This window comes from Sparassis crispa (genome assembly GCF_003851025.1).
Source record: "Sparassis crispa DNA, contig_000009F, whole genome shotgun sequence".
In the NCBI taxonomy this organism is placed as follows: domain Eukaryota; kingdom Fungi; phylum Basidiomycota; class Agaricomycetes; order Polyporales; family Sparassidaceae; genus Sparassis; species Sparassis crispa.
This window is the reverse complement of record NW_020939756.1, coordinates 91,444-114,443: the sequence shown is the minus strand read 5'-3', so window position 1 is coordinate 114,443 and position 23,000 is coordinate 91,444. Positions and strand designations below refer to the sequence as shown.

The following is a 23,000-nucleotide window of genomic DNA, read 5'->3' as shown; positions in this document are numbered from 1 at the left end:
CAACGAAGACTCTCAAGCCAGACGTGTTTCATCCGTTACCGCATGTCAGTGAAAGTTGGAACTTCTGATCCGCTTACCTTGTTGGGCTGGTGTTGAACACAAAGCTGAGCCAACGATAGTTTAGAAGGGACGGTGGCGCGGTGGCTTGGGGGTACGAAATTAGGAGTAAGGTTGTGCGGAAGTCGCATCAAGACTCAGCCCGTGGTGACCGGGTGCACCCATGTAGTATTCACAGCGGAGAAACGTAAACACTAACTCTTCTTTTGCGTGGCGGTCCACGCATCTTCCTTCGTGAATGATGCTCGTGTGCTGAGAAATTGGTGATATCTGACAAGGGATTACAGACAACTCGTCACTTCTCCATCTGTGCTTCCTCAGGCCATGTTCGCCCCTCGCCCCTAAACTTCTTCAGATCCGTCCGCCACGGTTCCCAGACGTCGCCATATTTTTCCACGAGCCGTTTCAAGTCTTCACGGTTCTCTCTCTAGCATTCAGGGTCGTAAGTGACAAGCAAGACAAGTATGACGTGACCGAAGGCACGCACAAGGGTCCAGGGCTCTTCGCCTCCATACACCTCCGAGAACATATACTGCAGCTCCGGCTTCGGCAGCGCCTCCGCGCGGCGGAACGCCTGCATGAACTCGTCCTTCAAGCGCGCGAGCAACGCTTGCTCCTCGTGCGCGTTCCACCACCCGCGGCTCTCGAGGAACATCCGGAAGCGTGCAATAGGATCGTCAAGCCGCCGCCGCTCCTCGACCGCCTCGCGAGGGCGATACGCGAACGAGTCATCTGACGTCGAATGGTGGCCCACCCTGTCGTTCAGGTCCATACCTCGTCAGTCGGGCGTAAGGACACACGCCAGAGTGCGGAGACACCAACCTATACGTCATCGCCTCGACGAGCACCGCACGTCCATCACGAATGCATAGTCTGCGCGCCTCCTGCACGGCTCCATACACCGCGAGTGCGTCATTCCCATCCACGCGCACAGTGTGCACGCCGTACCCGGGCCCCCGCGCTGCGACACCGTCCCCATAGTACTGCTCCGACGCCGGCGTGGAGATAGCAAAGCCATTATTGCGCGCAAAGAACAGCGTAGGCGAAGGGATCGTCGAGGCTACACCCGAGTCAGCTGGCATACAAGAGGCTACCACGAGGAGAAAACCGCACCAAACATCATGCCAGCGTGGAAGTCACCCTCGGACGCCGCACCCTCGCCAAAGTAGACGACGGCGCAGTTGCGGCCCCTGCGCTGTGGGTCGCGCTTGAGCGCGTACCCCACTCCCGCCGCCTGGGGTATCTGATTCGCGAGCGGCGCCGAGATCATGTGGAAGTGATGTTCGCGCGAGCCAAAGTGCATCGGCATGTTCTTGCCACCTGTGCAGCCGTCGAGGTAATTCCCGCAAACATGGTTGAGAAGTGCGTCGTAGCCAAATCCGCGGTACAGGAGCACACCAAGCTCGCGGTACTGGCCTTTACGGATGCGTTGCTTAAGATAATACAAGAGAGTGAGGTACATGCAGACGACTCACTGAGTACTCTGTAGCATACGGTAAGCTAGATTAAGACAGATAGAGTAAGACTTACTCGTCGTCGGGCGCAAGAGCTGCCGCAGATCCAACCAAAGCTGCCTCTTCACCGTACTACACATCTGGTTCGTGTCAGTTTCCATAGAGGATAAGACGAGACTCACCGAAGTCATCTGAATTGCGCCCGCCCCAATAAGTTAATTGGTGTGTGTGAGTATAGATAGAGAAGACAGCGCACCCAGAAAGCAATCTTGCCCTGTCGTTGTAGATTGCACAGGACGTCATCGATAATGGGGAGATGGACCATACTGGCATAGCTGGAACATCCATCAATTCATGTCATTTAATGTGGAGTTAGCAGTGAAATATTGGACCACGTTGTTTTCGGTTTGAAGGGATTAAATTCAGGTCAGGTCACCACGCTCAACTGGAGGTTCGCCACTCAGTCACGCTCCCCAATCGCCAGCTTACAACTCGACATTCATGCGGTTACAGTTGAGGATCTATGGTGTACCCCAGAATCTTGAAGAATGTATTCTGCAAGGTACTGCGCGCAACTCCCCGTAAAAAGCCGCCGGGCATCGACAAAAATGGTCGTCTGACTGCGTTGAACGTGTTCATGCAGTGTGCCGATTCGGAGAGACGTGTACGACAGATGGCACGTTGCTCAAATTCTGTAGAACACGACATGACGCGGCAGAGTTTGTTACTCACATTCTCCTCGCGAGCGCCTCGTCGATCTATAAGCTTAGCGCTGTTAGACGCCACGAAGCGGTCTATCGTATAGGAACGCACCTCAGGCACCTCCGCACCCTCAATCACCTTTCCCGCGCCATCTAGCACACGGTACATGGGTATCTGCGAGCCATCCTCGTTCACACTGTTAATGAAATGCAGCTTTGACGTGATAGCGTTCTGGGGAGGCGGACGACGATCGCCAGTGTGATTTGCGTGCGCCTCTGCGAGCAACGAGGACACGAATCTACGCGCATGTCTTCGAGTCAATACCGGAAACCGAGAGGAGGATACATGAATCAGTGGACGAGTTGCTCGTAGCATGATGAACGATTATGGAAGAGATGTGCCGTTTGTCTTCGCCGGCTTCCGAATCGCCTGAAAGTCTCCCACAGACTTGATGCCCATCATCGCTGAACACCACTTGTTCTCCTGCAGCCTAGAGCTTGAAAGCGGCAATCTCTAGCTGTTACGTCTGCACCAGCTTGCTCTGAGACCGAGTGGGTGAACTAGAGCCGGTCTGGCATACCGTATATTCGAGATTAATCCAACGTGGATGACGTGCACGTGTGCAGGTTTAAATGAATCTGAGAGGATGATCTCGATCGTGCAACCGAGATTTCAACGTGTACACCCCCTGAGGAATAACGCACAGGTCTGATTTTTCAAGGCTCGTCAGGACAAAAGCGACTTCATACTAGCCCAACCCACTAAGTGCTTGAGACGAGGCGTAGACGTTCAGTAGTAGGAGTAAGCCCATTAATGCTTCCCCACCTTCGCACCAAATAAGAATGTTATAACTCTTTCTGAGTCATAATGGCTACCCATCAGATGATAGCGCTCTACAATGCACTGAGGCACATACGAGACATAAGGTCCAAGATTGAGGCAACCGACGGGGCCTTAAGTAAAGAGGTACACTCTGGCATATCGGAACTGCAATTTACGATTCTGCTCATCCCAAACTACATACAATCAGGTCTTCTCCACCACTGAAAACATCCCTGACAGAAACCTCGATAACGCCCGCAGCGCCATCGGGCTCGACTTCCAATTTCTTGTCCAAACTATTCGCTCCGTCAAAAAGTCAGATCCCCTCGTGAAGGCCTACCCCGACATCCATTACAATTTGCGGCAACAAAATAAACGTCGCAAGTGGCTGACGCATGAGTATAAACTTACAGTACCGATTCAGTGGGGTGATATCGCGGACGGTGTCTACGATGATATTCCTAGAATTGAGGCCGCCCTTCTTAGTGCCCTTGTTGCGAATGGAGTACCGAACCCTTGAAGTGCGCAGTGGCTGCCGTTTGAGTCAAGAGGAAGTCAGCATCCAGTTGTTTGAGGAGTGGAGGCAGTATTGGGGAGAAGCTCGAAGGAGGACAGTAACGAGCGGGATCCAGCCAGGAGATTACAAATTACACTTGTTCAGATGTAACCAAGACCGCTGGAAATGCGAGCTCGAAAATGATTGCCCAACAAAAGCAGAAACCTGCGCATAGGTCTCGGCTCTTAACTGCGAAGAGTACTTTGTATGCCCTGTCAGCCTAATAAGTACTGCTTCACAATGATTTCTCAAGTGTGACGACAAGCATCAGGGAAAACCTCCCGCGCAAATTGGTCAAAATTATATGTTAATTGTCAAGAATAGTCGAGATTCTACGTGTTCCAGCGATTATCAAGATTGTTGAGAATTACATGAAATAGACGGCCCCTGCCGATTTCACTTATTAATTCTCAACATTTCTTAACATTACACACATTTGTTACAGGGTTTTCTCTTCAATTCTTGCTATTATACATGTTGTGACAACGAATCAGGCCTCATTTACTCAATAATACAGTAGGAAAATGAGCATGTTATTAGACAGTACAAAGTATAATACTTAAAGAGATATGTTAGTCATCGAAAGGGCACTTGCATACCGCCTGGGCAAATAAGGGAGAAAAATCGCCAGCATACCATCCCATATCCTAAGAGGCCGTGAGGGTTTCGCAGTCACGTTCACAAAGACACGGTCGTTGGAGGTGCCCCCTCTGATCATACCAGCGGGCGCATGCGGGGAAAGCTCGAACCTCTCGACATAATAGCTCGGCAAAATCGCAGCCGTGGACCTCCTGAGCCAGCCGCCCCTTCTCCGTGCATCATCTGTACCGGCAGAGATGAGATCATTGGAATTGCCATACTCATTTGGCAGTGCACGATCTGATGGACCAGGAGGGGAGCCAGGGGGCGGGTGTGCATAGTCATAGTCAACGGCTTCGAGGTCATATATTCCTGGTGTGAATTGTTCGTGCGCAGATGATGGCTCGAGGTCATTGTACGCAAGGGGGTGGTAACCGCTGCGGGGGTTTATGGGGTGGTGCGGGTCGACTCCAGCGTCCGACTAAATTTGATGTGTTGAGGGGGGCCAGAGTTGGAGCATCCATAGATGCCCTGCATTTTCATTTTACTAGTAACCAAGTTAGTCTTTCAGCGAGGCACATAGAATGTAGTGACGCGCCTCGAGTGTTGCCCTTGTGCTACTACACAATACTATGCCTAGCATTGCGTGCCAATATCAGCTTTGTTAAATGCATCCGTGAGGGGTGACAGAGAAAGCACGTACCATAGAATAAGTGTTGCGGGTCAACAAAGACGTGAATATGAAGCAGAGAAGACGGACGCTGCAGTGAACCAGTGCTTGCTCTTGTTTGGTCCAATCAACATCATCACGTGCCGTTGAACTTAGCAATTCCTGGGCGATGACTTCAACTCACCCTTGCAAGTTGCATCGTCACTGGTTGATCACCTATACCCCATATCCCGCACTTATCTCGCAGCTCATATCTCCTGCCTTGCCTGGCATCTCCCCACCTTACCTGCCTCGCTGACTGCATCTGTCCAGCCTCCACATGTCATCTCGCCCTTGCATCTTGCCTCCTCCATCTCTCTCGCCTCATGTTTTTGTACACCTTGCATCTGCTGTCCCGCATTCTCGCCTGCCTCACGTTCTTACCTATGCTGCTCAGTTGGACACATCGGCAACATCTAATACACCATTCGGATCGCTTCAAACCAGCTGCTGCATTTACAGCCATCTTTGCTGAGTGTCGAGCCGGTGCTGTTTCTGCTTTTGCTGTGTGATCATGGTAAGCACTGGTTCAGCTGATGACTCTCTTCAAGAGTGTTCTGGAGGAACTGTTTTCCAAGATCCCAGTAGAGTTTCTGATTAGCGTACAATTTACATGTAATTATGAGGTTTTCAAATCAGATTATCATTGAAGTCGAGATATTGAGTGACTTTCCTCAGTGCACGATGCACTTCAAATTTTCTCGTTCTTGTGAATTATCTACAATTATCATACATTTCTTCACAATTGTGCTGGGTGGTTTTTCCTGATGTCATTGAAGTTGAGAAATTAAGTGACTTTCCTCACAATGCACTCCAAATTTTTTCATTCTCATGAATTATCCACAATTATCATATAATTCTTCGCAATTGCGCTGGGAGGTTTTTCCTGATGGCCAATGACCAGATTATCGTAGGATATCTTTGTACATACTATCATCGACTACACCGCCTTCCTCGAACGTATCTGCGAGTCGTTTGGATGCAAGCATATGCCGTATATAGGATCGTCCACCCACAGCGCACCCAGCATCAAACAACCACATGGTCATCGAGGTCGGCTGGAGCCGATCCCATACCTCTTTCCAAACTGGTGCCTCCCCCGTAGTGACGTCCAAGTCTTCATGAGAAAAGAGGTCGCGAATTTCATCGGCATGATCAAATGCCAGTGAGATGAGCAGAGTCCGAATAGGATGGTGCGATGGCCGAATATCCAATAACTCAGTGATCTTCCTGAGTGCTTGAATGCACTTCTGTTGTATTGGCTCTTGCTCTGGTCCAATGAAATTCTGAATAAACTTAAATTGGTCCAATATGGGCAGCAACGGCACGATGCGTACCTCATATATTTGTGCCTGGGCAACTTGCTTCTTAATTTCTTCAACTGCTTCAGATATAGAAATCGAGCCTTGTGAGACCATCGTTTAGGAAGATCATCGCCTCCTGGCGGAGATGTTCGACGTCCCGACGATTTCCATAGACGGTATGACTCGAAAGTAGCGCTTCTAGGCGGACGTGGCCCCAGGCCCAATCTGGTCCTTGGCAGATGCACAGGAGCGAAACTTCACATCCACAAGCCTCGGCAAGCCCTGAGAAGGCTCAGACAAGAACATCGAGATCCTGCAAAGCGAGACTCACGCTCTTCAAGATCTACAGGTTCGCCTGATCCGCAATGCTCTTTCAGTACAATGCAGACGTCGATGTCGGATTCTTCGTGGGCATGATTACGTGCCACTGAGCCATAGATCCCCGCCCAGAGAATGTCTCGTTGGTCGTTGTTCTGCCAGACAGGAACCATGCGTTCTCGCATTTTACCAAAGGTTGGAACAGACATAGTACAGTGTTTACAGCTTGAATGATTCCCTATGTTGCGCCTGGACTTTGATGTTTACTCGGAATATATAGTGCAGGGCCCCGGGGGTGACTGAACCACGAAGCGGAGACCGACTAAATGAGGCAAGGGTAAGTTTGCGTGGAATCTGCATTGAATGCGTTGTGATTGAACTACGATTGAAGACTTAGAGTCGCCCTTCACCATAAGATGAAGGTCTCTGACCAGGCACCAGCAACAGGTAGGAAGAGTGGACTTGAAAAGAAGAGCATTGGAGTCACTCGGTTACGATTTGGTTACAATGGCACCATACTGCAAGAACTTACAGATACATATGCCTATTCTTCCTTTCTTAAACAATAGTCACGGCTAACTGTGAGCGCTGGAATCGTTACCTCGTTTAAATTAACGATCACGCTCTTCAGCGACACGAAAATTCATCCACCGTACATAATTTTTGCTACGAGTATAACAAGGATATAACAAGGACTTTGCCACCCCTCCAGAGTCCCAGTCCTTACTACTGCCAGCGATGCGAAAAACTTTTTGATTCTCGTCGTTACTTTGTAGTACTGTACGTGGCCTATTATCGCTTGCACTGCCCCTGACCTAAACAATGCGGCTGTGGCACTGCAGATCTTCGACTCCGCAAGGTTTGGAGGAACATACTCATCCATGGACGAAAACAGCGGTAACCTCGCGTTATGGTTTCAGAACAGGAAGACGTGACGGATCACGGGAGAGAGCCGGAGAGAAGTGAAATGACATCTATGAACGTAGATGCATATCAGAAGGGTGAAGCGAGCCGGATACGGGTCACGATGGACTGCGCCATCGGCGATAGAAAGTAGTCTATTCGGACGCACTTTATCGCTCTTCCTGTATTCTGAGCATTATTATCGACAATGAGTACAATCATTCAACGACTCTTGCAGTCCGCAACGCTAGCGAACTGATTCTTGCACACGACATCTTATGACATTTTCTACACAAGGCCGGACATTAGTAACCGACAAAGTCAGACTAAGACGACTAACGAATGCAAGTGAAACCGAAATAGTGTCACCTTCAGTACCGTGTATAAGCCTCCCAAAGACTTTGGGAAACACCGCACTAGATTTCTGAGGACCAAAGGACCTACGTATATTGGAGCATTTCAAATGATCCTGGAGTTTGACATTTAAATCCACTCTTATGGGCTTGAAGACTGCAGACATGGAGGTCATCAAGCTCTGCTGAAAACGATAACTAAAACAAGTAACACGACCCATATCAATTTCAATTTTATGCCCTATTCCAACCAGACCTTCAGCATAGCATGAATGGTGAAGATAACAGAGAACTTACTGGGTAGTTGTGCAAACTATGTCACGAAATGTCTGAGGCGATATATTCCCTCTCTCGCGACTGCAATGGTATCATATACCACACGCTCATGGGTAGTTTCGTCTTTTCTCCAAAGGTGCCAGCATAGCAGAGGACCGTCCAAATTGTGGCGAATACCTTCTAGCATAGCGAAAGCAACTTCGGCTGTTGGATGCCGATCTGGTTGGTGGGCTGTCATAGCTTGCACCAGAGGCTCAAGAAAGTCAAGACCTAGATACGTCTTCGATTCGAACATGTTAGAAGTTTCAATAACGAAGTCGATTTGTGCTCACCTGGAGAAACTCCTTCTTGTAAAGGTTGCCCAAGACAAAGATATCTACCTTAAACGCATCGTACGGCACCTCCGAGGACATCTCTGGCAGCTCCTTGTCTCTTCCTTCTCTGCCAAGCACATACGGAGATTCTCCCTTTCCGATCAGTGAGGAGATGCCGAAGTCTATGAAGTAATATCGGACAGAATGATCTGATCGAGATAGTGAAGACAACATGAAAATGCCATCTGGACTTGCCTCCATACGAACAGGATGGTGGCCCCGAGGATATAATGAATGACCATCCATCATAATATTTGCGGCTGCACAATCCCATCAGCAAAAGGGTTCCCAGGCTGTAGTGCCCAGCCAGACTATGTACCACACTGATGTCGATGTAATGCTACAGAGTCTAGCAGGATGCTACAGCTATCTACTGTTGTCAATATACCTTGCGCTGGTACAACAGCAGTCTCCCACGTCAATCATACATGCCTACATATACTGGTGTACACTACAAAAACAAACTTCAAACTTGCAACCTCGATGACTGGGACTGCCACAAGAAGCATAAGAAGAGACATACTGTAGTTCTGAGCATAGAGCCCTGTCGCAACATCAACATTACCTGAGTTCACCTCTCAGTGGGAATTCCCACAAGCCCCATATGTATATATGCTGAATTAACACTGAGTACTTGCACTCACGAGTTGCCAGCCTCGAGCTCAGGCTGAGGGAGAGACTTAGCGCTGCTGGACGATCACAGAGTGGGTGCACGTGATCTTGTTGAAGGCGCCAAACAAAGCCCACAAACAATGTTGAACTTGCGCTTGTTGAATCCTTCCCCTTGCATTCTCCTTGTCTTTCTCTCCTCTTTCTCTCTTATCCTTACTCAGTGCGCACGAGATGCAATGAGCAAAGATGAGTGACAAGTATTTACTGATACATTCTGATATTTGCGGATAACAGTCTGTCAGGCTTCTGGTGCTCGAAAGCCCGAAACTTCTCCCCACTGCCGCCCATCAACATTTTCTTACCATGTCTACCAATGTTCCTCATACACTTAGCTCAACCTGTCTGACAAGGGTCACTGCCCGTCCCTGCCACTGACTCTTGCGCTTCGACCTCTGCAGTGCGACAGCAGGAAGTTCAGGCACATCTCTCCACTCGCGAGATCTCAGCAAGAGGACGTACCAGCATTGCCAGACGGCGAGAACAAGCGGATGCACGAAGACGGTGAGGGAATTTCGTCCTCGCACATGGATCCTTGTAACTCTGACTTGACTCGACTTTCCTGCCATGTCTCCCGCCTCCGCAGTCTATCCTTGACATGTCCCTCCAGCCTCCGATGACATCCTGGCACTCTCGACTGCCATCCTCAGCTTGGACGTCGCCCGTGATCAACTGCATGCATGGCTGGTGCGCAGCTGTCATTCACGGCCGGTGAGTGTGTGTATTTTCCTGCTTTCACATACAAGGTCAGTTTGAATACTGTGTACTCCAATGGGGTGTTTCGGGTAGAGCTTTGGAAATATACTCATGGGGGGGTCACGACACTGTCACTCATCTAGCCTTGGATGTGCGGCTGCACTCCACATTGGGTCCTGGGTATCTTTGAGTGGGTACTCATGCTGCTGAGGCTTCTGGCTAACTGACAATCGAAAGCAGAGCGACATGTGGTGCACACTGCAGGTGTACCTTATGCTCGAGCCCGACTTGCCCCTCACGGAACTCTCTGCGAGGGGCAAGTCGACGGCAGACATGCACCAGGAGTACACAGACCCTTTCCGGCACAGGTATGAACCACCTTAGTGCACTATCCCTCTGGCTGACCAGTACACTGCATATACAGGTATGGCATTCAGAGTGTGTATCAATGTAGTGTACAGCGTGTGGGGACAGTGACTACCAATATATTTAATTTGGTCTTTATCTATGTTTGTCTACAGTGCACTATACAGGCTATAGTATCATGGCAACCCAACGACAACCTTCAATTTTATCATGCAACATTGTTTGCAAGTCTTGCTATGTTGCACTACAGAGCTTAAGCAGGTACTACAGAATACTATGTATAGGGGGACCTGTGACAGCGCTACTGTGACTATGTAGCCTATGTTGCACTACAGTGCTTGTGGACCTTTTACTGATGCCCTAATTTATGCTGTAAGTGCTTTGGAGGGGGTATGACATAGACCATTACTTATCGATGCGCAACACCTTGACCATGTAAGAAGCAAAGCCCCTGAATAGAGTTGGTAAGTTTCAGCCACAAAGTCTATAAGAAGACAACCTCAAGTGTTTGCCTCATGAATTCAACCACTTCTCTGATAGCACCAAATTCAGGGTCGTTGAATGGTCGCACGTATAGCATAATCAGAATAGATGCCTTTGGGTCAATCGGATCTGGGAGGACGTCTACTATGGGTACGCAGTGATTCATAGGGTGCGAACGAAGCTCTGGACTCGACAGATACTGCGCAATGTGAACTTCATCCCCGCCTTTCTCCATGCTCTTCAGGGCCACTAACCCACAATCCGCTTCTCGTACTGCATCAATGATATCATGAACCTAGTTAGATAGAACACGATTTATTCTCGTTTCTACATTTGTCAGTAAAATGCACCACCAGAGAAATTGAATCCTCGCAGAAAGCAGGGGTGACATTCATCTTTAGCCATGATGGAGACCATTCTGGTCTGTATCGTGGCCTCAGAATGTATCCATTCTCTTCTAGGTATGGCTGACGATCTCTCCAGAATATTTCATTGGGAAGAAGGACGTACAAGCCTTCCACAGTGACCTTTGCATGAAGTCGGGCTTTCTCCGGTGTACACAATGTCCAAGACGGAAATTGTGAGACTGAGCGTTTCATCAGGAGATCGGTAAGTAACCCTTGCTGGTAATCGGTACAAAGTTCCAGCCAGAAAAAAAACTAAGAACCGAGTGAACTCACTGAAGAGCAAAGCAAGACCGCATGGGCCAGTGTAGGACACGTGCGAACCAGATCGTACAGATCGTATAAGGAAATTCTCTACATTGCATCACACGCCTCTACAGCATGTGCAGAGACTTGCGAACCTTCAAGTACCCCGAGGAAGAAAATGACTACACAGCCAATCCCCCATCGTCACCCATCTACGTGCGGGTCGTCCTGTCTTCGACCAAGCTGTTTACAACCTGCCAGTGAGCTGAGATCAATCATTGGCGTTGTTACTTCCACCACACCCAAACCTAAGTTGCAGTTACATATTTATATGAAGTATGGCGACTGTGTTTGATATTCTTGGTCTCGTATTCGGAATCGTTGGTTTTTTGTGATCTATCCCAGTGTTCCTTGCCATTGTATTGTCACAGCTTCCGTCCCAGAAGTTAAAGGAACTTAACGAGGTCCTGGTCGAAACAGAGGCAATGTGGCATACCATCCTTGAAGCAGGCCTCTTTGCTGGAAAACCCTTCAAGGAGAAGACTACACAAAAGTTGTCATCGTCAGTCTTTTCACTTGTTTGTTCTTGTGCTATTGACAGGGTTGGATTCACTACTCCTCTAGACTACGTTGTCGGGCCGATAATCTCCGACTACAAGCTCACTGCGCAGCTTCGATCTTCCAGGAGATCAGAGCGATGTTTGGAGGTCTGTCGTGGAACATTTCCTACGTATGTCTTGGAGTCAAACACCTTCGAGCTGATATATCGGTAATGGTTCCAAACGACTGTGCTCGGCTCCAAGATGCTGATGGTGCCGTGTTAGTCTAGCACTGCAGAGGAGAAAAAACGAATGGAAATTGAGATAACTATAGCACAGGATCGACGGAAAGCAGGTGACCACCGTCTTGATACTCAAAATTTTACCGATTGCTGATACCACTAGCCGTAGCTCCAACGTAGTCAGAAATACTGATGGCTGCTGAGGCCAGCAACATTCTCAATAGAGAGTAATCAGAACCATGCCAATATCCAGAGGCGCACGATGCTTACAAGCTTTCCCTCACGCTATCTTCTATCATTGACTGCCATGCCTCGAATTCAGCTCACTCACTGCATTTTTGCCCCTATGTCTGGGTGCAAGATACCCCCATGGATACGTGGTATAACTAGGACCTGGGCTACACCGCATAGTTCTGCATATCAACCCCCAAGCTGGGTTACCAAGCTTCAAGTGTATCTTTCACTGTGCGATCCCCTGTAGTGAACAAGGTGATACGTTGGCTATGCCGCGCAGCACGTAGTCACTAGCAGTCTAGAAGCTACAGCATACACTTCCTAGGCTACAAGAAATATCAAACTTCAGCTATATTGGCGATGCTCCATGGCTACCATCAACAACACCCATCTATTCCATTATATACTAATAGTAGATACTCCTGATGCGCTCACATCCCCTACTGCATACCTAATCACACCTGCAACAGAATAGACTTTGCATGTCGATCTTCCGATGGGGTTTGCGACGCAGTCTGTTTCTCACATACCTGTCACGAGAGGTGTCAATGGAGCATCCCAACTTTGGACAAACACAAGAATTGTAGAGCACATCGCATGTTCAGCCATGACCCGAGAGACCAAGAGCATGCAGAGACCATGTCATGGAGATAGAAGGCAACGCAGCACTCCTCGCTCTTAAGGTGATGGCAACGGCACGCCAGAAATATGTTTAGACAGCGGTCAACGGGCCAGTGAATCTGTGGATGGAAGGGCGCGGAACCAGCATGTAGTGTATGCCAGGTGAACTTGACCTTGGACACGATGATGCGCTTGGGCCGATGGAGGCCTGAACTTAGCACTAGTTATATGTACGTCAAGCTTGAAATCGCTACGTGGAATAGCCAATGTAGCTGATGCAAGGTACACCAGAAAGCCTGTATAGAAAGGAGCACAGTGATGTAGTATAGCTCACGTAGCAGATGGTCGTAGATAAGTGAGATCGTGCACCAAATGCGATGCATAAGCTATGTGGGCTAGCACACATCTTTCACATCAAGATTTATGACATAGCAGTGGGGGTCACAGCTATGTTCGCTATCTGCCCTACTCCGCCTATCTTCACATTGCGACTTCGGCTACCCATCAAACTATGTATTCTATCTGGCATAGCCTATTCGTAGCAGACCCCCTACTAGAACGGCAAAAACACAGTGACTGTAACAACAACAGACTGTGGGATGACATTGACCACATGCACAGCTATGACACTCCAGATAAGACCTCTACCATAGTCGGTGATGTATTGTGCAGTGGTGATGCACCAGATCCATGCACCACAGAGAGCAGGGGCACTTCAACTTCTCAACACGAGATAGGGAGCGCTGCAATGCTAGTCATCTGTAACTCTATCACCACTAATCTGGCTCTCCATGGAGAGAGATTCAAGATTGGCACCTTGCCCTATGCCACCTCTATTCCTCATGCCGAAGGATCAGATGGGAACAACTCACTGTCTGATCGTTCATTCGATATAGATGCTTTGGACGGTCGTTCGACAATATCATCTACTGGACCTACTTCTCCCTCTATATTGGTGTTCCCTCCTAGATTCGACAATGTGGTAGGCTGCCCTGCACATACTCCATCATCACCAGGGAGCAGAGAGCAAGTTGCTGTGGACTTGTCATTGTCCAATGTGGCACTACTGCGCCAACTTCGTCAAGTGAAATGAGAAGTTTTTGCGCGGGGACTGGGGTCTCACATCCTCACCGTCCATAAGAATCACAGCCACGTTACACCTCGTAAGAAAGGCTCTTCAAGCAGATCCTTTCACCAGAGCTGCTCGGCTGGTCCTGGCGCAGATGCGCGAGTGGTTTCCTGTGAGATGGTGGATTAAGATGTAGAAGCATACTGGGTGGATTGCTGTGACAATGAGGGGACCATTTGCACCGATGTGCAAGATGTCTCCGAGTTGGTCTGAGTATTTACCCCAACATGACTGGAGATTACATTTTCAACGACCTTCGTATGCTTCCCATTGTTCAGCCTATGCACAGCTCCTGGTATCTATTCGTTATCTGTGACTGATGAACTCCTTCGCATCTTTAAAGTAAGGGCACACACGTAGTTATAACCCACTGCTCATTCTGTTTGTGCAGTTTTTTTATACCATTCAGTACAGCATCGTCTCGCATTGTGCGAACAGTTAGTGGATCCATACTACGGATGTGGGACACAAGACGGCGTTTCAGCCACAAGCGCGTCCCTCGTGATCACGTGATGGCGATCAAGTCAGAGCGGTTCACCTTTGTCTGTTTGGATGCTCATCGACATCTTTGGAGACTCCATATCTTCGTACAATATTTGGTCGATCTTCACCACCCTCCGTGCTGCTACCCTGGAGAGATGTTCTTACGGAGATGTCCAAGCTTCTTCAAGTTGCTGGAGCTGAAACCACCTGACAACTTACGGAGGTCATCCTGAGCCGCCACAGCACTATTCACTGACCATGACACCCGGCTAGAGTGCACTTCATATCACTTCCTTGGAATTATACCGAAAATGCCCCCACTTCACCCACTCATTGACTGATTGCGTTTGTGTCCGCGAATTTAGCATCCTGAGGCTCGAGCCTCAAACCACCAATACATGAGTATCTGCGCGCCCTCCTCGTTCACACGGTCAACGAACCGTGGCTCTCAGGCGATGGCATCTTGCTGAGCTCGAGACGGACGGGCGATCGCCGCGCTGTGGGATTCATACAGCAAGCTGCGAGGGGGAATCCGGGATCATGTCTCAGGGTCAACGATGCGCTCCGACAGGATGGTGCATACAACAATAGAAGAGCAACTTGTACTAGCATGATGAAGGCTCATGGAAGAGATAGCCGGCGCTAGTACTTCACCGCCGACCGCTCGCCTACAAACCTCCCATACATGTAATCACTGCACACTTTAATCGACAGTTCAACTATTACACCACCTCTTCACCAACTTATTCCGAGAACTACGCGAGGTATGAATGACAAAGGGAGACCAGTCCGGCAAACACGTATCCATAATTACACCAAAGTAACGACGACGATCGCATACACTGCACCGATATCTGAGAACATGATCTCGATCACATCGTCCAAGATTTCATGAAGCTACCACATCTACCCTTCCAAGAGCCGAGACATCACGTAGTACTAGTGCTCCACGGACCGAAGACGGGGAGCATGCAGGCCGCGGAGACGTGTACGGTCTGTCAGGACGGACAGCGACCAGCGACCACACGGACGACACCAGCGCCGCCCAGCCTGCCAAGTGCTCGAACGGGGAGGGGGGGGCATAAAGGATCCAGGACACTGTACGGGCCAAACAATGAGGAGAACGATCCACAAGAACAGCAATCGAGCCGCCAAAACTCAGCACCTCATCACACCAGCCTATCCATGGTCCTCTCCGCACGATCCCACGCGCACCCAAAACGAGACGAGCAGCACCACATCCACCGCCCAACCGCCAACGACTCAGGCCCCATTTTCAGCGCGACGAGCCCCGACTCCCAACCCGTCCGACCTCCCTCCCCTCCCTCGCCCGCCCGCGCACGCAATACGGGCCCTCAACATCCTCGCCCTCCCCAAACCCAAGCTCGCGAAACATACTCCGCCAATACCGCACGTCGCGCTCCGTCGCCTCCGGCGTGGGCCTACGCGCAGGCACGGGCGGATCCGGCGACGGCGTCGGGTACTGCGGGGCGGGCAGGCGCGGCGGTCGCGGCGACGCGGCGCGGATGTCGCGGGGCGCGTAGTCGGAGGGACAGCGGCGCGGGCACGGGGGCGGGAGAGCGGTGTGCTCGTACATGTCGCGCGGGTAGGCTGCGTATTTTGGGGTGCAGCAGCGTGCGTAGTAGGACGAGGGGCCGGGGGTGCACGGGAGAGACGACGCGCTGCGCTCCACGCTTCGACGGTACGGAGAGACTGAACGGCGGGCAGGTAGACGATAGGCCGATGTCTCGGGAGGGGGAGCGCGCACGGGGTAGGGCGATCGCATCTCGCGGCCGTCCACTTCATCGCGCTCTTGCCACCGATATGCGCCGTACTCTTGCGGATACGGAGTAGTAGAGTTATGGGCTGGAACAAGATGAAAAATAGTGCGTCAGAAAAAAGAATCCACGATAACGGTAAATAGCATACCTGGCACATTGAACTCCTCGCATTGGCGCTTCCGCTGCTCCGCCCGCAAAGTATCATCCCGCTGCCCATGTTCCAGAAGCAACCGGCGCAAGAATTGTGCTTGGTGCGCCGCAGACGCAGACGTCGGCATGAACTCTGCAGCATCGCTATACGCCTGAGCGGTCTCAGCAATCAGCGCATGGACCTTGCCCGCCGCGCCTTCCTCCAGCTCCCTGGACGTGTTCGGGCTCCGGAGAAGCTATGCCCGCATCGTCAATCACCGAAGAACAAAGCAGGCGCGAGACGCACCTCAAGCAGGAAGATCGCAGAGTATGTCATCATGACCGTGACGTTATCCTGAGCATAAGGCTATAGTGGCTGTCAGCGTCAAGTCATACTTCGATACACGATGGCACTCACAAGCACTCTCATCTGGGCAAAGTCTTTGCTTACAATCTCCAGCGTCTCCAACGCGCTACTATAGCACGCATCGAGCGCCTGCATATTCGGGCGCGCAGGACTGGACGAGCGCAGGGCGGTCTGCACGCCGAAGCTATTGAGGAACAGCCGCACATGGAGCTGGAAAAACCTGAGGAACGCAAACTGGAACGGCTCGCCACCCGCTACGAACGCATCATCAGACCAACAATAACCCAACCCGCATCAAAAGCGACTCACCCAAAGACATCCGACCCCGCCAATGCTTCGCCCAGTGGTTCAGCCGCTCGTTGCTATCCCGCAGGAGGATGTCACAGTCGACCCGCCCGCCGCGCGCATCCTGGTCCATCATCAGCGCATCCGCCGTATCGCCCGAGATCCGCCGCAGCTCCACGCACGCCGCGACGATCACGTCCTCCCTCGTCACCGGCAACAGCGTCTCGTCGAGCCACGCGCCCGCGCGGCGCACGAACTCGCCCTCGGGGAGCATCCACTGGCGCCCCGTCTGGATGCTCAGCGAGCGGTCCAGCACGAACAGCACGAGGTACGTCCGGCCCCTGTTCCGCCTCTCGCGCGCCTCGCGCTCCGTCTCGCGGTGCGGGGGCGGGGCCGGCGGGCGGTTCAGCCCGAGCTCGACCGCCATGCGGCACGCATAGCCGATGTACGCCCACGCGCGCCCATCCGCGGGCTCGTGCCAGTACGTGAGCGCGACGAACGCCTGCGCGACCTCGACGCCCGCCGCGCCTTCCGCGAAGGCGCGCACGGCGTGCGCGTGTGCGAGCTCCGCTGCGGCTGCGTGTGCGCCCGGCCGGAAAAACTTGCACCCTGCCGCGAGAAGCGCGGAGAGCAGGAACGGGGAACGTGCTCGCAGGAAGGGGAGCGTGTGCAGCACCGGGTCGAAGAGGGCGATGAATGGGTTCAGCCGCGCGAAGAGCTGCGCCAGCACCGTTTCCGCCGTCGCCTCGTCCAGCAACCCTGCTGAGATCGGGTCCGGTAATTCTGTAGGAGGAGCCAACCGCAGCAAGGCCGACGGCCCCGGTAGCTGGCACGAACCCTCCTCGGTCGGATTCAGGATGGTCTTGAAGTATGACGCCTTCCGTTGGGTGTCGGTCCCCTCTTCATCGATGTATTCTTTATCGCCATCCGTTCCTTTGAGCTCTTCACGAGACCGCTTGCCAAGAACAGCTCCTGACACCTGAGGAGAGGTATCGGGTTGCGGCAGCTGACTTTTCGCATTGGGGAGCCCTTTTTCCAGGCGTCGGAGCATCTTGGAGGATTCGGAGAGCCTGAAGGCGAGACGTTAGTAAGGTCCCACAGGTATCCAGCGCGAACTGCCAGCCGCAGGCGACATAACTCCGGACGCGCGTCCAGCCGTGGGGAATGCTCGCGTCAACAGACGCACCATTCGCACACGCACTAGCACTCGCACGGTCGTGCGGCCAGTCGATACGGGAGCAGCAGTTAGACGCAACGACCACTCACCCAGCACCAGGTTTGCGCCCCCGACGATGTTGCTCAAATACGCAGCTGAAGAAATTTCAAAATGGGGCTGCGGAGAGGGGACAGATAGGACACTGACTCGGAGCCATTGCGCTCGCAACGATCACACTTTTTGCCGATGGAGTCGTCGCCACCGACACATTTCATCTAAACAAGCCGATTTGTACTGGAACATGCTGCCAAGGAATGATGCACGCACCTTGACACGTCTACATGACATGCATGCTCTGGCGCCGCGCGGCTTTGGCCTGTATGAGCTCAAACCCTAAGTTTAAAAAGTGGCAGAAATAAGACTAGTTACTGACGCGGGCTCCTTATGTTCTTCTTCGTGATCTGTCTGCGGCTCAGACATGCCGTACGGATGTTGAAAGGTGAACTGGTGCTTCTCCATGACCGGCGATTGTGGAATTAATGAGGCTGGAAACGTTCACAGATTCGGGGTTCAGAATATTGCTCGGAACGGAACGTCGACTTGTGTATGCTGAATGAAGAATAAGCGGAGGATGAGAGGTGAGGGGAAACGTGTGATGTGCGCAGGAGGACAGTGGCGATGCTCTTGTTATATAACAATGCAACGCCCGCGGTCTGTAATTAGCGTTTTGACGTCAATCTCACACAGCTCAGGGGAATGGCATGGAGAATTCTCACATTCTCAACGGGCCCCTCGCAAGCCCGAGCTATAAGGTTCTAGTGACAGTATTTACGATACCTGGGATACGTACGTGTGAGACAAAACGACGGAAGATATTTTAAACCATCGAAGCAGACATGAGAGTCGCGCAGGTAACTGGCGGGGCGACAGACGGCCCTAAGAGAAACCAAAAAAAATCGAGAAGAAGTACTCACGTTCACCACGGGAGCGCAATCCTAGTCCAATAAGTTTGATATGAACGCTGTCGCGCGATATGTAGTGGAAACAAAGTGGGTGGCGCAATCTCAGCAACGTGTGGATCTGTCCTGCGCGATCACAAGGCATTATTGGACATACCCGTGCGGAAGGGTTCAAACATGCATGCGGCTTCCTGGGACGGAAGACTTACCCGTGCTGTAGAACGTCTCTTCCGCTGATTGCTCGACCTACTGCCGTCAGTCCGAAAACCAACGAGGCGATTGTGAAATAGGGATATTCTGCTGGAGCGGAACGGGTCGAAGCTTGGGGCACGATGATAAAGGGTGTTTCTGAGATGCTGATTGAGGGGGGAGGACAGGGGGATGCGAGAGCGGACGGAGGGGAGGTCATGTCCTTCACCGGCACCGGCGTCTCGGTCGGCATTTGTAGTGGCCATCCAGAAAAGGCAAGGAGAGTTCACTCCGGCGTCCATTCGTCGTCCCCGTGCGGGCCCCCTCCCACCATCACCTCCGGCCACGCTCGGCGCGCGGCATGCCACCATTACCTCCATCTGCCTTCGCTGCCGCTGCCAGCTGCTCGGCAGACGTGCACGATGACCTGGGGAAGCGCGGAGAGACGAGCGCCCACCGAGCGCCGTATCCGCGGCAATCGCACAGGGACCCCCGGCCGTTTTGGTACCGGCTGACCTCTTTGGCTCCGGCTTCGCTCCTCCGGCTTTCCTCTGGGTGCCCGGCCCCCGGCCCTCCCAATCGGGCTTGCCCGTCTCCTTATGCGACGCGCTTTCTCTGGTGGCTCCTCGCACGTTTTCCCGCGTCACTGCTGTCATGTCATGCATGCCCTGGAAAACCGCGCCGAAACCTGCAGTCGTGAAGCTTAAGACCTTGTCTGGATATGCGTAGGCCGTTACATAATATCCTGACCAGCCAGTCGGACTGCACACATTACCGTATTCCAAGCGCTTTAAAGATTTTGTTAGCCATTGCATCGAGGGAATAATTATCATCCATATGCATGTATATATGTGTGCGTGATTTCCATCTCTGCATTCCATTCATTCAATTGTCGCAAGGTTCCGACCGATGACGCGAGGTTCTGAATTCCGCCACTGGCATCGCGAGAACATCATGCTGCTCACTGCCCAGTAGTTCAGCCACAATCTACCTGATGAATCCAATGCCCGCTTCGGCTCAGTGAGCGACTGCGTCGTGGTGATTGAACAGATGGCTGCAGGGTAAGAACACGACAAGAATGATTATCAGTTTATCGTGTATCATAATACATCATACCCTGATACCCGTACACTACAAAATCGAGGCTATGCACGGCGATCTACTCTGGCATCGCGTTTGTAGACCGAGATGTCCACACCAACAAGACCCGGGTATGGAAAAGATAACGAAGGCATATGAGGCAATGCAATGACTTTCCGAGCGTTCTTGGCTCAGTATTTGTACTCGCCCACACGCAGCACCGCACGTAGGAACATCTGGGCTCCAAGCTGGACGAAACCCGCGGGGCGCGTATACCTTCTGGGGGCCGTGCGTCAAACGAGGACCAATACGCGGCGCCTTCACGGCACACTCTCCCAATGCGACCGGGAGCGCCGACCGGGCCTTACTGGATTCGCCTTCGTCACTGTCAAAAACTTTCGCCCGTCCGCATCACATCAGTCCAGACGGCTCAGGCAGCCAGGACCGTCTCCCAGATCGCCCCAGCAACTGGTATGCACCCGCGGTTATCATCCAGCCTCCGGTCCTACGAGGAGACAAACGGACGTGGACTGAGCGTCTTTATTTGTTAGCGTACGCGCTGTGGTCGAACGTGACACTTGGGAAGACGGAGTATAGCCACAAGATAAACGTCTTCGCTCTTCAGGACCTGGGGTCGCGTTTGGGCTGGACCACAGAGGCTCCGAGAGGCGCACGCGCCATCGTATCTTTCAACTTCCAGCTCAATTCAAGAGCGCCAGGTACTTCCATCCGTTTGTAGACGTGGCAGACCGTCCGAGAGGCCCATCGCTGGTAGTATCACGACAGAGTATATCAAACACACCGAAAGTCGATCTATCCCCACCCCTCGGAATAGTCAGTAAAACCGGAATATCCTGATCACAGAAGAACGAGCGCTCACAGGTTTGCTGTCTCCTCTGCCGTCTTGAACAAACGTGCACGCAAAAAGTGGATGGGTCGGTCTCCAAAGCGATTACCATATCCCGAAGATGAGCCGCGTGTCAGCAATATTGGTTCTTGCCAATCAAGCCAGCCGCCCCGCCATGTACGCGGTAGTAGACTATGTCCCCAGTCCCGGCGGACATCGCGACATCCATCTTTGTGCTCTCCGCACAGATTCCTTCTTGATCATGCGGGAGGCCCGCCAGCCCAGGATTGCACATCAAAGGTCAAGTGTGAGAGCGTCTCTAGGATGAAAACGAACGCATACACCGTCCGTCGAAGCTCACGACAGTCTGTTCCGGCGTCCTGATCTGTCAGCCAAGCGGTCGACCAAGGGCTCATCGTTTCATCCAGGACCTCGGGAGGGGGAAAAATCAGAGCGGGGTCGAACGTGGATATGTACCTGCCAAGTCAGGAGAGAATTTGAGAACCCTGTGAACATAGAGTAGCTAGTGCACGAATATAATAAGTTGAGCGAGGCGGACGAGATGTGATGAGATCAAAATGCTATTTGCTCTTGTTTATCTGCACCTTCTGGATTCAACAGACGCAAATAACCGCCTGCGGCGGGCAATGATTTATATCTCATATCGCAGTCAGGCGATCTCGCGAACTTGAAATCTGTATCAATATTGCTGGGTTTGATCTCGTTAAACCGCAATGCTCGATATCGAGAACGCGGATCGGGGATTTTGGCTCGGCCGGTACGCTACCATTGTCAACGTGCCATATTCATTTGATCCCAGATGAACAGACATAGAATCTTGTCACGATCATCGAACACAAAGCGAGAATTAAAAACATGAAGGTATGTACATGTTCAAAAATTCTACCTTTTCCTCGCAACCGATTCTAAATACTAATTCCTGTATCGCATTTCCTCCGCGGGGCTCAGCTAATTGATGTGTTCCAGTGCGAGTCACTCACCCAGACGTGAGCCATGAACATCTGCATGCATTGTAACACGAACCGGCGGTTGTTCAGGTCACGTACGCCCTCACCCCAGTACCGTTCTAGACCTTCCAGGGGAGGGACACACCGGCCCACCACTGTGTCTGGAACGGCTGCGGCAGGCGCACCCTCGTCTCCTGCGACGGCGTGCGAGAGCGTATTGGTGTTGGTGACCTTGTAGAAATTGGAGCGAACCCGCGCAGATCGATCCCAGCGATCTCGTCCGACGAGTCGACTGGAGGCAGGCGAGTCGTATGCTGCGCGTGCCTGTCTGTTGTGTACGAACGCGGCGAGAGAATCGACGATAAGCTTCATCCGCGGTCGTCCGCTGCAGCCCTGGACAGCTCTCATACGAGTCCGCCCGATCCGAGTGCAACATCATAAGGGGTAAGCGTGCCGTCACTTCAGCGATGAGATGGACCCATATGTGACTGTCATCAGAGCACAGCTTCAGCTTCACGCCGACCTCTTTTCTCCGAACCTCATTTCTTGCGGTCGATAAGGTAGAGCGGCGAACGTTTCTCAGAGACAAAGAGATCTAGTAGCGCCATCCTGATCTGTCGCGCGTTGAGGCTTTGTCGAACCGCTTGCGGCTCATCGCCAATTGAAGAGAGCGTAGGAACACTTGGACGAGGTGGGTTCTGGCCGAGCTAGGCTCCGAAG

The 23,000-nt window shown here is 51.9% G+C and overlaps 6 protein-coding genes across 6 annotated transcripts; 1 reads left to right on the top strand and 5 right to left on the bottom strand.

Annotated features, from left to right (window-relative positions):
* Positions 1-352: 352 nt before the first annotated feature.
* Positions 353-2,588, bottom strand: SCP_1000400 (hypothetical protein; the record flags this gene model as incomplete). The annotated part of the gene is made up of 10 exons (XM_027761910.1): positions 353-484; positions 545-812; positions 880-1,117; positions 1,171-1,473; positions 1,533-1,540; positions 1,588-1,643; positions 1,694-1,702; positions 1,768-1,846; positions 2,244-2,269; positions 2,325-2,588. 10 exons carry the CDS (start codon positions 2,586-2,588, stop codon positions 353-355), a joined length of 1,383 nt encoding a protein of 460 aa, XP_027617711.1.
* A 492-nt stretch (positions 2,589-3,080) lies between these two features.
* On the top strand, positions 3,081-3,555 carry SCP_1000390 (hypothetical protein; the record flags this gene model as incomplete). The annotated part of the gene is made up of 2 exons (XM_027761909.1): positions 3,081-3,179; positions 3,244-3,555. The coding sequence occupies 2 exons, from the start codon at positions 3,081-3,083 to the stop codon at positions 3,553-3,555; spliced, it is 411 nt and encodes a 136-aa protein (XP_027617710.1).
* A 2,710-nt stretch (positions 3,556-6,265) lies between these two features.
* SCP_1000380 (hypothetical protein) lies at positions 6,266-6,686 on the bottom strand (the record flags this gene model as incomplete). Its single annotated transcript, XM_027761908.1, has 2 exons — positions 6,266-6,465; positions 6,515-6,686. The coding sequence occupies 2 exons, from the start codon at positions 6,684-6,686 to the stop codon at positions 6,266-6,268; spliced, it is 372 nt and encodes a 123-aa protein (XP_027617709.1).
* A 1,581-nt stretch (positions 6,687-8,267) lies between these two features.
* Positions 8,268-8,608, bottom strand: SCP_1000370 (hypothetical protein; the record flags this gene model as incomplete). Its single annotated transcript, XM_027761907.1, has 2 exons — positions 8,268-8,303; positions 8,366-8,608. 2 exons carry the CDS (start codon positions 8,606-8,608, stop codon positions 8,268-8,270), a joined length of 279 nt encoding a protein of 92 aa, XP_027617708.1.
* Positions 8,609-15,795: 7,187 nt separating this feature from the next.
* SCP_1000360 (Protein priB) lies at positions 15,796-18,756 on the bottom strand (the record flags this gene model as incomplete). The annotated part of the gene is made up of 9 exons (XM_027761906.1): positions 15,796-16,385; positions 16,449-16,686; positions 16,737-16,796; positions 16,848-17,050; positions 17,106-18,151; positions 18,348-18,392; positions 18,445-18,512; positions 18,565-18,613; positions 18,671-18,756. The coding sequence occupies 9 exons, from the start codon at positions 18,754-18,756 to the stop codon at positions 15,796-15,798; spliced, it is 2,385 nt and encodes a 794-aa protein (XP_027617707.1).
* Positions 18,757-22,277: 3,521 nt separating this feature from the next.
* Positions 22,278-22,652, bottom strand: SCP_1000350 (hypothetical protein; the record flags this gene model as incomplete). The annotated part of the gene is made up of 1 exon (XM_027761905.1): positions 22,278-22,652. One exon carries the CDS (start codon positions 22,650-22,652, stop codon positions 22,278-22,280), a length of 375 nt encoding a protein of 124 aa, XP_027617706.1.
* Positions 22,653-23,000: the final 348 nt, after the last annotated feature.